The 14,803-nt window shown below is 40.0% G+C and overlaps 1 protein-coding gene across 3 annotated transcripts in view; it reads left to right on the forward strand.

Annotated features, from left to right (window-relative positions):
* Positions 1-1,672: 1,672 nt before the first annotated feature.
* The window catches only part of ccdc88c (coiled-coil domain containing 88C), a 51,328-nt gene continuing 38,197 nt past the window's right edge, over positions 1,673-14,803 (forward strand). For all 3 annotated transcript variants that reach the window (XM_044046770.1, XM_044046771.1, XM_044046772.1), the window contains exons 1-3: positions 1,673-2,325; positions 7,044-7,156; positions 12,394-12,502. In XM_044046770.1, coding sequence (XP_043902705.1) covers positions 2,266-2,325; positions 7,044-7,156; positions 12,394-12,502 — 282 coding nt within the window. In that variant the 5' untranslated portion in view covers positions 1,673-2,265. The remainder of the gene's footprint in view (positions 2,326-7,043; positions 7,157-12,393; positions 12,503-14,803) is intronic.

A 14,803-nucleotide genomic window follows, 5' to 3' on the forward strand; every position in this document is an offset into this window, starting at 1 on the left:
TATAAAAAAGTGCTATAACATGGTCTTTTACAAGTATGACTCTTGTAGTAACACATGGAGACCACAAGGTGGCAGTGCTCTCCAGATGATTCATACTATGAGGCTGGAATGCCATCCATTGCCATGCTGTTCTGTTTCAGATCTCTCATGTTGTGGGGGGGGGAATATTATATGATATAATGATATTTTACTACAGTGACTAATGTTGGTTCATACAGAGATCAGCAGTTTTGGCCTCATGTTTTCTCTGGTTGATGTCACCTGTCTGCTCATTCTTAATCCCAAAGCCAACTGTGGATTGAAGTTTTCCAAAGACCTTTATCTCAGCAGCCATGGTGTTACTGATCCAATAAATGATGGCTCTGTGTGTAGTTCATGTAAATCAGGACACTGACAGTGACCGAGCATGCACCCTGGGACTGAGGAAGCTAAATGGAACTTACAGCAGTGACCACTGTGATCAAACTCTGTAAACATCCATTCAATGTGTTTTTGTGTGATATATTTTTTATTTCACCTCTTCTTAAATACTGAAAAACTTAGGTCTGTGTTGATCTTTGACAACTGTTTGAATAGCAATCAAAGAGTGTCAAGACAGAGCAAGAGGATGGTCCTCAACATATACCTGTGTGTTTTTATTAGGGTTTCAGTAAAAGTTCACCTTTGGGGTGGCCTTTTTTTTTAATTTCTCTAGTCTATCATATCTTTGTCTTTTTGAAAAGTTGCGGTTCCATTTTAAAAAAACAAACATGAAGCAACATATCAATGTGATTGTTAAATTTTTTGTTAAATTGGCCATTTTCAGCAGGAACAGCACAGTGTTACTGACCACTTTAATGATGGCTTTGTTCAGTTCATATAAATTCAGGACAGTGTGACAGTGAACCACCATGCACCCTGAAACCAAGGAAGCTAAATGGAACTCAGCCATCATCAATTTGTTTATTTACACCTGTGTTTTCCAACTGTGACCTGTCAAAATGGCTGTCCTGAAAAAAGCCCAGCGAACCATACACTGAATGAAGGTCATTTGAGAGTCACTTTTAAGTGGTTCTGGTTGTCTACTCACAAACTGTGAGATTAAATGGTGGAAAATTGACAAAGCTTTGGTGCTTCTGTAAAGTAATTTTATGGAGGATATCTGCAATAAATATAGACACAACACCCGTGAGAGTTCTGTCGTTATATAATTAGGTTTAAGAACACTAGTTATGTTACATACTTGTCTTGCAACATTCGAGAATACACTACAACTAACTAGCCAACTAACTAGCTAACAATATTCGAGAACATTATAACTAACTAGCTAACTAACTAACTTACAACTTACATTGTTATTTGATTCAGTGTACACCAAAGGTTTAGCTATTTTATGCATTTAATATCAAAGTACATCTGGCCAATAAAATGTTTTAAAAACAGGATTTAACATTTCGTCTAGTCCGGGCTGACCACAAGAAACCGCTATATAACCCTCGTAAGGACGCTCACCATCTTGCTCCATTGACACTCTTTGGCTGGTTTGTGTTGTGGTGACGTAATTTTTCTTTTGAGAGGTCAACAAAAGGCGGTGCTGTGATTGGCTAATTTATCACAAAGCGTGAGAGCCACGCCTCCTGCTGTAACGGATTGGTTGCCGTTCCTGTCAATCATTGCCCCTCCGTCTCTGCTCTGAGAGTCCGGTTGATGGAGAGAGTGAAAGGAGAAAGGTGGCAGAGAGACGCGTGGAAATGTTGGAAACGTTTCAAAGCTAACCGTCACGCTTTTATCGTGCATGTTTCACTTTTGTCTACCCTGTTAAGATTTCTTTCCTTTTCTTTTTAATTTTGCGGTGGTTCTGCCGCTTTACGGTCCGACTCTTGTATCCCTGGCAACGCGAGTAACTTGCGAAGTTTGGATCAAGTGTTTTACGCTCAGCCGGACAATTGAGTGGATATTTACCCGCTAAACTAAGGAAACTGACTCCGGAGAACACAAGAGTGCGTGTGAAAGCGGACCAAACTGTTTATGGTCACAATGGACTAGTTTGGCGGCTTTCTTTCACTTCAAACACTGTTTGTGGAAACGGGACAGCGCGAGACAATAGTGTGTGTGAGACAGTAGAGTGTGTGTGTGCGAGTGTGAGTGTGTGTGTTTGGGGAGTTGGAGCCTCGCGGGGGCTTTGTTCTGCCGCGGGTGGACACGGATATCGACTGTTGCAGTCGCGAGGTGGATTTAATGATAAGTTTGTGACCATCAAGCGGAGTCAAAGCCGCGGGAACAGCCATGGACGTGACTCTGTCCGAGTTACTGGCCACTTTCATGGAGTCGCCGCTGGTGCTGTGGGTGAGTGGGAGCTGCACGCGCACACACAGTTGTGATGATGATGACGACGATAATGCACGCGAGTTGCAGACCTCTCCTCTTCCAAATCTTGAATCTGCATCATCGCCATCATTACAATATTTTTTTGTATAACATAAATGACACATCCTCACATTGATAATATAGACTTATCAGGGCCGCACCAAGCCTCTATGGGGCCCTATGATTAATTCTATTTGCTTTGTATTGTATTATATATTCAATATGCACTATGAACTTACATAGATGAATAAAACATGTGAACATACAAATAGAGTCGTTGTTCATCATAAACAACCACAGTTTGTTTGTGTCATGTGATGTGAGTTGCCATTTTATGTAGGAAAACATAGAATTGTAGCTTTTATTTTAATGAGTAAGTGATCTTTTCCAAGTGAATCATTGCATTATTGCAGTACAGTTTCATAGCTATTCTGTGAGTTTGATGAAGTGACTTCATATGAAGTAATGTTTGTGAGATGTTACCTAAAAGGTTAATCTCAGGATTGAGTGGGGAAAGTAACTTCAAGAGTTTGAGGCGAAGGCATCACAGATTCCCTGCTTGAAACCAGATAGGTGGCAGGTGGAATGGAGGAAGACGTTTATTCACTTCCTGGCCAAAACAGTGAGGTGAGAGATTAGGATTAAACCCTTGTAGTTTGGTCAGGGCAGTGCTGACCCATCTCTATGGGGGTAAGTGGCCTTCTATTAATTTGAACTTTAGTATTCAAAGTGAAGCACTAAGTGTGGTGATACTGAAATCGAATTAAAAAAGGAAATAATAAATTTAGTTTTTAGAGCAAATATGCACTCAATGAGCAAATCTTCAACCGCAAAATAAAACCAAATATCTTAAGCTCAACACTATTTAGAAATCTAAAGATATCTAGATTTGTTTAATATGTTGAAATCAGCTGTTTGTTTATTTTCTGTGTTCGAGTTCAGTGTGTAGGTATGACTGCGGTACAGTTCTGGGTCAGTCTCCACACTCCCATCCTTCTCTTATCTCTGTCTGAACTTCTTAGGTTTAGGAAATGATAAGAATGAGGCACACAAGCTGCAGACATCTGCTTCTCTCACTTTCTCTCAGATCAGCTACACTTGTTGTGATCAAGTCTGTTTGTCCATGTTCACACTGACTACACGTCAGGGACAGGTTGAAGGTTTTTCACTATAAAATTCCTTTGACAGACAGTTTAAGTCGCTTTATTGGTGCTAACAAACCACATATACATATACAACAGTAGGGCTGGATAATATGGTCAAAAAGGTTGACATGATAGGGGTACCTGGTGGTGCAGTGGCTGGTATTTTTGCCTTGGTAAAAGGGGTAAAAAGGGCATTTGTGCATGTTCTCCCCTGTGTGTGCTTGGTTTTTTTTCCGGGTTCTCTGGTTTGCTCCCACAGTTCAAAAACACGCAGAGGTTAATTGGACACTCTAAATTGATCTTAGGCCTGTATGCTGCCCCTGCGATTGACTGGTGACCTGTCCAGGGTGTGACCCCGCCTTTTGCCCTATGTCAGCTGGGATTTGCTCCAGTCAAGATGAATCAATTATTAATCCATTACTAAATGAATCATCAGTTATTTTGGAAAAAAAGTAAGACATTTGAGAATATCATCATTTTGAGGTTTGGGAGAACATTGAATTTAAAACTATGTTTTAACACACATTATCACACATTGGACTGTGTCATATTCAACAGCTAAAGCAGCAGCTGCTGCCGTCCCTTCACCAAGTTCAAGCCTTTAGTTTTAGTCGTGAAGTTTGGTGTAAGTGTTGTTGAATTTTTCACAGTGAGAGAAGGAGGAAATGCATTTCCGTCTCTTCTGCTTCACTACTCTCAGCAGGTGAACCTCACGCATGTGTCGCTGTTTCTTTACCACTCACGGAGCTCTTTCAAATATTCTCACCAGGCTCCTGAGTTTAGCTGTGGTTAACAACACTGACCTTTAGGTGAGCATCAGTTCTGCCTCAAGAAAAGAGTGGGTCTTTAATTTTGTATATTTAACTGAAACCAAACCGCTTCCTTTTTTAAGCCAGATCAGAAAATATCTGTAGGTATTGTATTCATTTACAAAAGCTTCATTTACTGCACAATAGACTTGCAGATATCAGTGTTTTCAGTGTGTTTGGGACCCATTAAATCTTTCTGCTGCTCAGCCCAGACTATGACATCCAGTGGAGCAGTCAACAGGTTGTTCACCCTGTGCTACTTCCTGTTTCCCCATGGCCTCACATCCTGTTGACCTGACTGGTCAGCCAGCAATTTTCCCATCTTTGTTTGACACGGACAGAAATCACAACTGCTATGGTTACAAAGTAGAAAAGTGAAAAGCTGGAAGCTGAAGTTTGTAAACAGCTCACTCTCCTACACCAAAGTCCACAGAGAAGTGCAACAGTTTTAGCCGGCAGGGACAGAGGAGCTGCTGTCCCTGCTGTTTCCTTGTTTGGTTAGTTTGTGTCACTGAGGGATTTCAAACACTGAAGCCACAACATAAGAGAGTGACCCAAACTCATCTTTCCAGTCGGCTGTGCAATTGTGAGATAATTCGAAGATATTGTAAGATATTGAGTTAAGCAAGTGTAGGTTTATTCGGGTCTCACTGTGTTCCTCATAGAAATAAATGGAGAGAGAAACTTAGTGTGAACGCTGTATTTTGTCTAATGGCTGTTAAATTACGACGGTGTGTTGAGGTGAAGAGAGAATAATGAAAAACGACATTTTCTTAATTATAATTACATGAACAGTCACATGGATCACAAATATAACGGCTGTTAACAGATCCTGTAGCTGTTACTGAGTGCTAACGGTTGCTGGCCATTCTCCCTGAATCCCAGGGACAATGTTGTTTTCACTCTTCAGTTAATTCAAGTCTTAGTCAGCACTTTACTTTCATATCATGTCACCAAGGCTAAATCATCCAATAAGGGTCAGTTGGCAGAATTGAACTGGGGTTGTTGTGGTTATGTGGTCTATGTATCTTAACACGTAGTTCAAAGCCGTGTTTCTATGTGGAGTGGTTGGGTTTTGTACAAAATGGTACACTCTTTTTTTGCGTTTCATTAGGAATAGTACCAAAATAACTTGCCCATGCCATTCAATTTTTTGGCACCCCTCCCTTGGGGTACCAGAGGAAAATGGCACGATAAGGTCAGGGTGGAGCTAGACCTATATTCCAACAGTGGCCATTTGTTTTGAGTGTTTTTCCTCTATGAAATGGGTCTTTCAGTCTCCATTGCTAACACACCTGAAAACCTACATTAATGTGACCATCCAGTTACTCTACGCATGTGTGTACTGCTGAAGCATATTTTCTCCTCTGCACTTGTCTGCTTAGTTTCTACTAAGTGAAAAAAAGTTGTGTATCATTTTGTTTTTGTCTTTTAAACTACATGGGGATGGTGTTTTTGGAGCTGTAATAAGTTATTTTGGAGTGTAAAACAATATCGCAATGCCATTCTTGTGTTTTCATGTACGCCACTTGTCCCACCTCTCTCTTGCTCTTGCATTCACCGTCGTCGCATGGCGTCACATTTATGTCAAAATTCGTGAGAAAAGTAAAACATGCTCACGAGTGAATAATATCACTGCACGCGCCCAGATGTTAACATACGCCCGTGCAATAAAGGTCCTCACACGTATATTAAACAACCGCGAGACAGCTACGAGTGAGAAACGTCTAATCTGTGTGTGTACACACGGGATGCCACATCATCTTTGTCATTCTTCTTCTTCTTGTGTTTAGAGTTGTTTTTTTTCTATTCGCTTTATGTTAACTTTCTTTTTACAATTTACAAGTTGTCCTTTTTTTGGCAGTCAAAATGCATCAGTTTTATCTTGGTTTAAAAAAAATACAAAGAGCCAGAACTCCACAAAGATGACGTCCTCACTGACAGTAAGGGCCCATCCACATAAATATTTCTCGCAGTTTTACCCACATGCAAAAACAGCGAAACGGGTCTCAGAGTCTGAAAATCTTTTGTTTTCATGTTGACAATAAATATGCTACCTTGGGAAAACGATGATGTCATGATGTCCCACCACTCTCTTGGCATTCCCTGTCGTCGTCGCTGTCATCCTCTTCTTGTGCTTGAAGATTGTTTGGTCTTTTCACTTCATGATAACCTTTATTTTCTTTCCTTTATTTCCTTCCTTTCCCCCGGCTTGGTTCATCTTCTGTTTTTGGTGTAGCATCACTACAGCACCACACACGGGTCTGGCATACTGTATGTACCTGCAGCGTTTAGTGTGGATGAAGACATGCCCTGAAGCGATGCTGTGTTTACGTTTCATTCCGCTTCCGTGTGGATAGAGCCCAGAGTTAGGCTCATGAGGTGGCGGGGATGCTAACAGTAGCCAAAAGTCAACATTGCTAGCAGCGGCTTCACGGTCAGTGGTTTATATACAGTAGTTGTTACCCTGTCAAACCTGAAGAACAAGAACTGTAGGCAAGTGATCGCAGAAACTATAAACAGCATTCAGAGATTTTGCATGAAGCATATAGTCAGATGTCGTTGGAACCACAACTGTTGAAATCACAATGACCATTAGTTTGTTTGGTTCATAAAATAATACAATATTCAAATTAGTAATCGATTAATAATTCAATAATCGTTGTAACCCTAATTCATCTCACAACAAAAATCTCAAGACTGCGTATTTCTATGTGTAACGTAATTTTTTTTCTGCCCTTAGGTGCGGACGTTGGGCCCGTTGGGTTCATGTGACGATGTGGGCTCAGAGGAACGGGTCAGCATGTTCATGGAGCTGGTGGATGGTGTCTTCCTGCACAAGATCATGACACACATGTAGGTAGCAGCACACGGGGTGACACCTCTCTGTCTCACTTTAGCAGGACTCAATCTTTGTGTGTCAGTGAGTGAGCGATTGAGTGAGTGATTCAATGCATCGTTTCCTGTGTGTGTGTGTGTGTGTCTTTATATGCATGCTTGTGTGACCACATCCTGACTCGCTGGTATCAGGTTGTACACGTCACAGCCAGATGTGCTGCACAAGGTTTGCAGCATGTGTGTGAAAGAGTGTTCAGGAGAGATGACGATTTCCTCTTTAGAGCTGAGTTGAGATCCATGTTTTTTTGTCCTTGGACTCGGGACTGAAATGGTCAGGTGTGTAACTAGCAGTCTGAGGTGCAGCTCTCAACAGCTCCAGCCCATTTCAAGCGTTATTGGCCAAGTATGAATGCACTTACAAGGAATTTGACTCTGGTTTTTTATTACTATGTCTACTTGCACGAGAAGGGAAACAAAACAAGTTCAACAATAGGTAAACAATAGTACATGAGGGTTAAATAAGGACAGTACAGGAGCTGTAGTTTGTTGCTGTTGGTGTAAATCACAAGACTGTCTGAGGGGAACACATCAGTCACTCACATGGCTTTAAAGCTCCACTGTGTCACATTTGTTTCCAAAACACCGCTCGTGTCTCTACCTGCTACCTTTTGAAATAAGGCGTTATTTCACAGTATCGTTTCGATGTTTAAAGGGATTGCCTCAGAATTGAATGAACATATATATTTTTTTTGTATAATTTTCTTGTTTTTTGCAGACAGAACAGCAACAGTGCATAATTTAATCTCTCAATAGCTTCTGCTTACTTTGCTCTGTTCAGTGTTTCCCACAGAATTAAGTTACATGTGTATTGGTAGTTGGACGAGTGTGTGTTATACGATATTTTGTGAAATGTGTTATTGTGTGTTTTGGGCCATTATGAAACCGTGTTGGGCCACCACATGTCTCGGCACTCAACCCCCCCAAGCTGCTTCCTATTGAAAATCATCAATATCAGGACAAATGCAGGGTTTCTTTGGGTCTGTGACGGGTGCGTGTGGTGGAGGGACAATGTGTGCATTTATTTACAGTACACTGGGAAAAATGAAACTCATACATACAGTATGTTCACTGATGAGGCGAGTTCTACATTCAGAAGGCAAATTTTGTGTGTGGGCAGATTTCTCATCTTCCTGTAGTCAGAGATTTCTTCCTGTTAAGAGGGAGTTCTTTCTCTCCACTGATGCCCAGTGCTTGCTCATTGTGTGAACTGTCGGGGTTCTCTGCTCTCCTTGATGTTGTCTATGTACAGTGCCTTGAGATAAGGTATGTTATGATTTGGCGCTATACAAATAAAATTGAATTGAATTAAAACTTTTTCAAACATATGACTTAGCTTGAAAAAGAGTGAAATTCCCCCTTTAACTGGTTTTAGTGATTTTGATCACTTGTGGCTGATCAGTCAGATTATTACCCACGTCTGTTTATGTGGTAAATGATGTAGGTAGACACTAAGCACTATTCAGACGGGATTAGTTTTACATGGGTAGGTGGAGTAATGTAATTATACCAGATGACATCTGTAATATCATGTGCATACTACGCCACTTCCTGATATCACAAGAGCACACACACACACACATGGTGCAGACAAAACTAGAACACCTTAAATGCGAAACTGGACCAGGGACTAGTTTACTGGTTCATTTTATTAGCCACATAACCAAGGCATACTACATAGCAAGGTGCTAAGGTAACTATAGGCACTTGCCTAAGCAATCAGAGTTCTTTTGGTTTGGAGCCTGAGGTTTGTCACAGACTTCTTCAAGTGCCTCCATGTCTGAAAATGGTCTATTTGCACGGGACTAGTAATTTTTCAGCACCTTTTCACCCAAGGTAAAAGTCGCTTTAATCTTTAATGACATCGTCGGTAATAATTAAAATCACTGAGAAGCTCTGGCAATAATTACGTTACCTGTCCATGTAAAACTAATCCCATCTGAATAGGGCTTAAAGCTATAAACCGGAGTCTTAAGTGTATACACCCGTTTGTAATGACTTGAATCTGCAGGGAAACATACAGAGTGACAATGTTGAATGAATGAATGAAGCTCACAGTAACAGTGGGTTGACAAATGCACCACAAATGACATGGACCTCACATCGCTGCAAAAAATGAAGCAGATGAAGCAGTAATTAGCATGTTCACCTGGTTTTTGCACCATAAATACCCACATAGTGACCATGGCCTTTATTTCCACACTATTTCCAAGTCACTAATTCTTTATTTGAAGGAGACCTATGATAGCGGCAGGCCTTTAATGTTTAATTCCCTTCAAATATTAGTTTGCATGAAGCATTTAATGCACCAAACTCCAGGTAAAAGTAAACTGCTGTTAAAAGATCCAAAAGACACGCCACCACTATGTCAGTTTGAACATACTGGGGTCATTTATTGGTAATATTGCGATTACAACAATTGGTGTAAACTAGTCCGCAACATCACACCAACATCTCTTTAACAATAGCAACGCTATGAGCAGTAAGGCACAGTATGAAAAACTCCCTTGTCACGTTGGCAACAAAACGTATGTTTTACGACCCGGATTTGGCCTTTAAACTTTACTCTTCAGTACATTCAATGAACCACATGTTTAACCATGATTTAAGATTCACCAAAATCAACATATAACAGGAAGAGACCCTGGTCACGTCGATAACGTACTGTATACCCCGATTTAGCCATAGACCACCATGGAATTAATGGATGTCAGCAACCTGCACTATATACTCATGGCCGTTTTTTTGCATCCCGGTTTTTAGATGAGATTAAATCCCAGTTATAATTTGAGGAAATATGGTATTTCTGTTTGTCCAAGTGTAAAACTCTAAGAAAACCATTTAGACATCGTTGTCCACATTAAACTACTATTATTATTCATAGCAAACACTTTCAGTCGTCATCCATCCAGACAGCTCTATGTCCACTCCATACTCTACCACATGTCCATATGTTGGGTATTGTCTTCTGAAACAATGATAATCTCACTATTGTTCCACTCCACACACTGAATGTAGGCTGGGTTTACTGGAGTGGTGGTGGTGGTGGTGGTGGTGGGGGTTGGGTGTTTACTGGGATTTTTATAGGGGTTTATGTGAAAGTGGGTTACAGAGGAGGTCAGGATGAGGACTGTTGGTAGAAAGCCACTCAGAGACAGTTGGTGAATCATCTAGTGAGTAATCAGTCAGTCACTCCGTAAACCTATTAATCTCCCTGACCTTTCAAGAAAATAAATGCTGAACTGGGACAACATATGTAAAATTGCATTGCAATTTAATCTGGATGTCTTCATTTGACTGTTTTGATTCATTTGTTGACTGTGAATGAGACTATAAAAAGCAGTGGGTGCAAAAACTTCTATTCATTTCCACAGATTCAAAATACATTTATTCTTTACAACATTTTTTTATATACTTTTTTAATCTAAATCCATGAATGGCATAGTGGTGTCTGTTTCCACACATACTCCTCACTGCCAAGAACAAGAAAAAAAAGTGTTGTGACTGACTTGAGTGTGTTGTCACATATGTGCTATGGAGAGACCGTTTTGTGACTGGGAGCAATAAAAACAGAAGTAAAACTAATTCAAACTGCTCTGTCTTCCCTGAAGGCAGATGTTTGGGTACATCTCAGTTTTTATAACCTTGAGGGGTAAAAGAGCTCGTATTTATATTTAGATTTGGCTAACTGCCATGAAACACCAAAGAAGAAGAACAAAAGGCGACAGAGGAAATATATCTACAGGTGTGCAAAAGGCAGTAATACAACATTATAAGTGTCACCTGCTGTAAAACACCAAAGAAGAAATGTAGATAACAGACAGCAGTAACATATCTATGCATCCGGTAAGAAGTGAGTCAATCAGTTTAGAGAAGGTACACATTTTAATCTGCTGCTAAATGTTGCATGTGAAAAGTGGAAGTTTGGGGGAGTTTTAGTTTTTTTTTTTTCTGTTTGAAGATGCAACCGGAAACTTGAGATGGTCCAAGTTTCAGTTGAAGCACATGCATCGAAGGTAGCTGACGTGTTGGTTGTAGTAAAATGGAATTAGATGGACTGATAAAAGAAGCAAGTAAATAATTGAATTTTTCTTTTTAAAAAAGCATGATGTCAACTTTAACATAAACATTTTCAATACCAGGCGATACAGAGGAAATTCATTACCCAGTCGATAACACAAAAGTATCGAGGTTTGATACCTAAGCCCTAGTGGTGAGCTTCATATTAATGATATTTATCCTTAATGAGGGTGTGAATCTTTCACAACCTGACAATTCCATCCAACTTTGATTCCTTGGGTCACGATTTGATTAAAAAACGATTTCCAATTCAAAGTCATGTTTGATCCAAAATGTATTCAGAACACAGAGCTGCTAATTTGATGGGCCACTTTGCTGTCATGTGCTAGTTTTGTCTTCATGAAATCAGAGAAAATTGTTTGACAGAATTGGTAGCTTATATATTTGGGAAAAGGCAATGTGAACACAAGCAAATGCAAGAAAACAGGTTTACATAAACTGAAAAAGTCATGTGAGCGTATGACATGCTTTTATGTAAACATAAAAAACAATCGTGCAGGTCTTTACCAATCTAAACTGAAGCAATTTCAATCAGAAACTTTGAGGATAAGAATCACAATTTTTACAAGAATCTATTTTATTTTTGGATGCCTATTTATGATATTATGTATTCTATTATTGGATTATATGTATTGAGTGAGGTAGTGAGATACTGAAATAAATGTTCAAAGAGAACAGTTGGATGTGGACCTAGAGGCATCCTTTCAGAAAGCTCTGCAGGCTCACGTGAGGTTTGAGGAAAGACTGTGTGTTTTTGGGACAGAAGTTACACAGAAGTTACACAGTGTCCATTACAAAATAATTGATCAATAATACCAAAATAAGTCACCTATCCCAGCTTTAATATTAAAAAGGCTACATAGTAGGTTTGAATTGTACTCTAGTCTGAAACTAATGCCAGGACTATTATAGTTGGCCAGCCAGACCACATTCCCCTCCCCCTGTTCATATGCATATCAGTCTGGCAAAACCTCATGTGTTGTGTGTGTATAAATCCTTCTCCAGCACAATAGTTACCCTGGATCTGGAACCCGTGTGTGTGTGTAATGATCTTTGTCTCAAATAGCCTGTAATAACATCAATCTGTGTGCTCCTGTGGTGTGTGTGTGTCTCCATAGTGACCCCAGTCCAAGTAATCAGAGGCTGAACAAGAACGTGAGCAATGATGTGTCACTGCGCCTCCACAACCTGACTGTTCTCACCAGACACATCAGGACGTACTACCAGGTATGCATGCACACATAATGTACACGCACACACACACACACACACACAATCTGACACTCAGTCTTAAACTGTTGCATATTCATTCTCTGTAAACCCACTGTTACCCACATGAGTTTCTCAACAACTGCTCCTGGGTTCCTCAGGTTTAAAGGTCCAGTGTCTAACATTAAGGAGAGTTTATTGAAAAAATATTTATTGCCTGAATATGTAATTGTTATTATTATTTTTATAATTGGTGGTGATAGTTTTAGTATCCTTGGAATTCCTTCTTTTTTATATATATAAAGGGTCACCATCTTGCACTGCAATGTTTCTACAACACTTATTCTTACAAACTGTATCTTCAAAACGACAGTTCAGCTTTTCAAAAGTGCTTAGGGTTAGTTACCAACACATAGTCAATGCTGACTTCTTAATTCATACCACTCACTGGGAACCAACCACACTGAAAACTGATAACGTGGCTTCCAAAACACACTTTCTTTTTTTTTTTACATCTTAGTGAGGACACATCATAGACATAATACATTCCTTAGCCCCTTACCCTTACCTTAACAATCAAAACTGATTGTTGTGATTGTCAAGTGCCAAGCCCTTAACCATAAACTAACCCTAACGCGAAAACCAGGTCTTAACTCTGAAAAAGCCCTTTAAATTTGTGGGACCCAGACTAAATGTAACCTCATAAAGATGAAAACAGATCTAAAACTAAGTGATGGAGGAAGCAGTCGATCTACAACTCCAGTGTGCTGTGATGTAAAATCAATTATTTTTTCCATGGACTTTGGTGCGAGGATGAGTGAGCGGTTTACAGGGTGACACAAACGAACATCCTCAGTGGGGATAACCCTGACCGGTCATTCTTTATTGTACTTGCTGACTGACCAATAATCAGCATTGATCAATTGAGGCAGGATGTAACACAGCATGTGCAGATCATTGGAAACAAATGCCATGATGAGTGTGGCATTTGTACAGAATAACACTGAAGTTAGATTTTTACTCTCCACCACCACATTCTCTACCTCTGTGGATGTAGATCATATTAATGATTGTGTGAAATTTCAGCCCTCACAATTTAGCATGGGTGGAGTACCACTGCTGACTGAATATAGGGGAGAACACAATAGTGAGAACTGCCTCAAGGCCCGACGCTGAATCTAGTGTTATGCAAGGAGACCATCCTCTCCAAGCTTATCATAGCGAGTGGTCAGAGGCATAAATAATGTGTGTGCATGTCGGTGCATGTGCACAGTGTGTTTTTGGTATGAATCGGGGATAAGGAGCTCAATTGCAGTTGATTTGGCTGAGCTGCAGTTATGCCATGCTGACTAAGCTCTAACCTCACGCAGTGGTGGCAGTGCACTACTGTTGTGCAGTGGTTGCTTACAATTGTTTGCTGTTTAAATCTCTTGCAACATTCTGTGGTAGTTGTGGTAGAGGCCGTTGTGCATACAATTTAAAAAAAATAAACAATTTGCAACATTGTAAAGACTGCAGTTTTTTTATTATCCATGTTCTGTGCTAAAAATATAGATATGGTGATTCGCGTGGTAATGTTCCATCATTTTAAATTTATCACAGTGACTATTGAACTAAAGATTACATAAAAAAAAAACATTATATCAAAACCAAATGCCAAAATAAATTGCAGTTAGATATTTCCCCCCATTCTTTCCCCAGCCTATCCAGTACCCACGAAGTAGGTCATTCTGGTCAGTATTGGGTTAATCTGTCCATGGTTAATCTCTAACCACAGTCTATTACAACACACTCAACCACACACTTGTGTTTACACCCCTTAATTCAAAGAGTTATGAGCCTCAGTGACTGCGACAAAACAGAACAAGTATACAGAATGGTGGGGTTTGGCACAGACATTAAAATGCTGCAAGCCTGTGAAAATAAAGTAAGCCACTTTTTATTTTTGTTAATTTAGCCTGCCATTTCACGATGTCATGCCATTCAACAGAGTGGATAATATCTAATTTGGGACATTGAGATTCTGTGATGTCCAGCAATTTGCATGTATGATCAATTTTGCTGGGAAATGACATTAGCTACTGTATGTTTACATGGATGCAAGTAAGCATCCTAATCTGATACAGCCCATTCGGAAATAAGTTTTATTCTGAATGAGAGGGCTGGTATATGTCAATCCAATCGTGACTTCCTAGTTTGGTGCCATCACATGTCTGATCCACGTAAAAGGAAGAAAATGATATGTAGTTATATTGGACAGTAAGGGGATGCTCACGCTGACATGTGCTGCATTTGTTTACTATTGAAGCGGAAGTTTAG

Source organism: Solea senegalensis, linkage group LG16 (genome assembly GCF_019176455.1).
Source record: "Solea senegalensis isolate Sse05_10M linkage group LG16, IFAPA_SoseM_1, whole genome shotgun sequence".
NCBI lineage: Eukaryota > Metazoa > Chordata > Actinopteri > Pleuronectiformes > Soleidae > Solea > Solea senegalensis.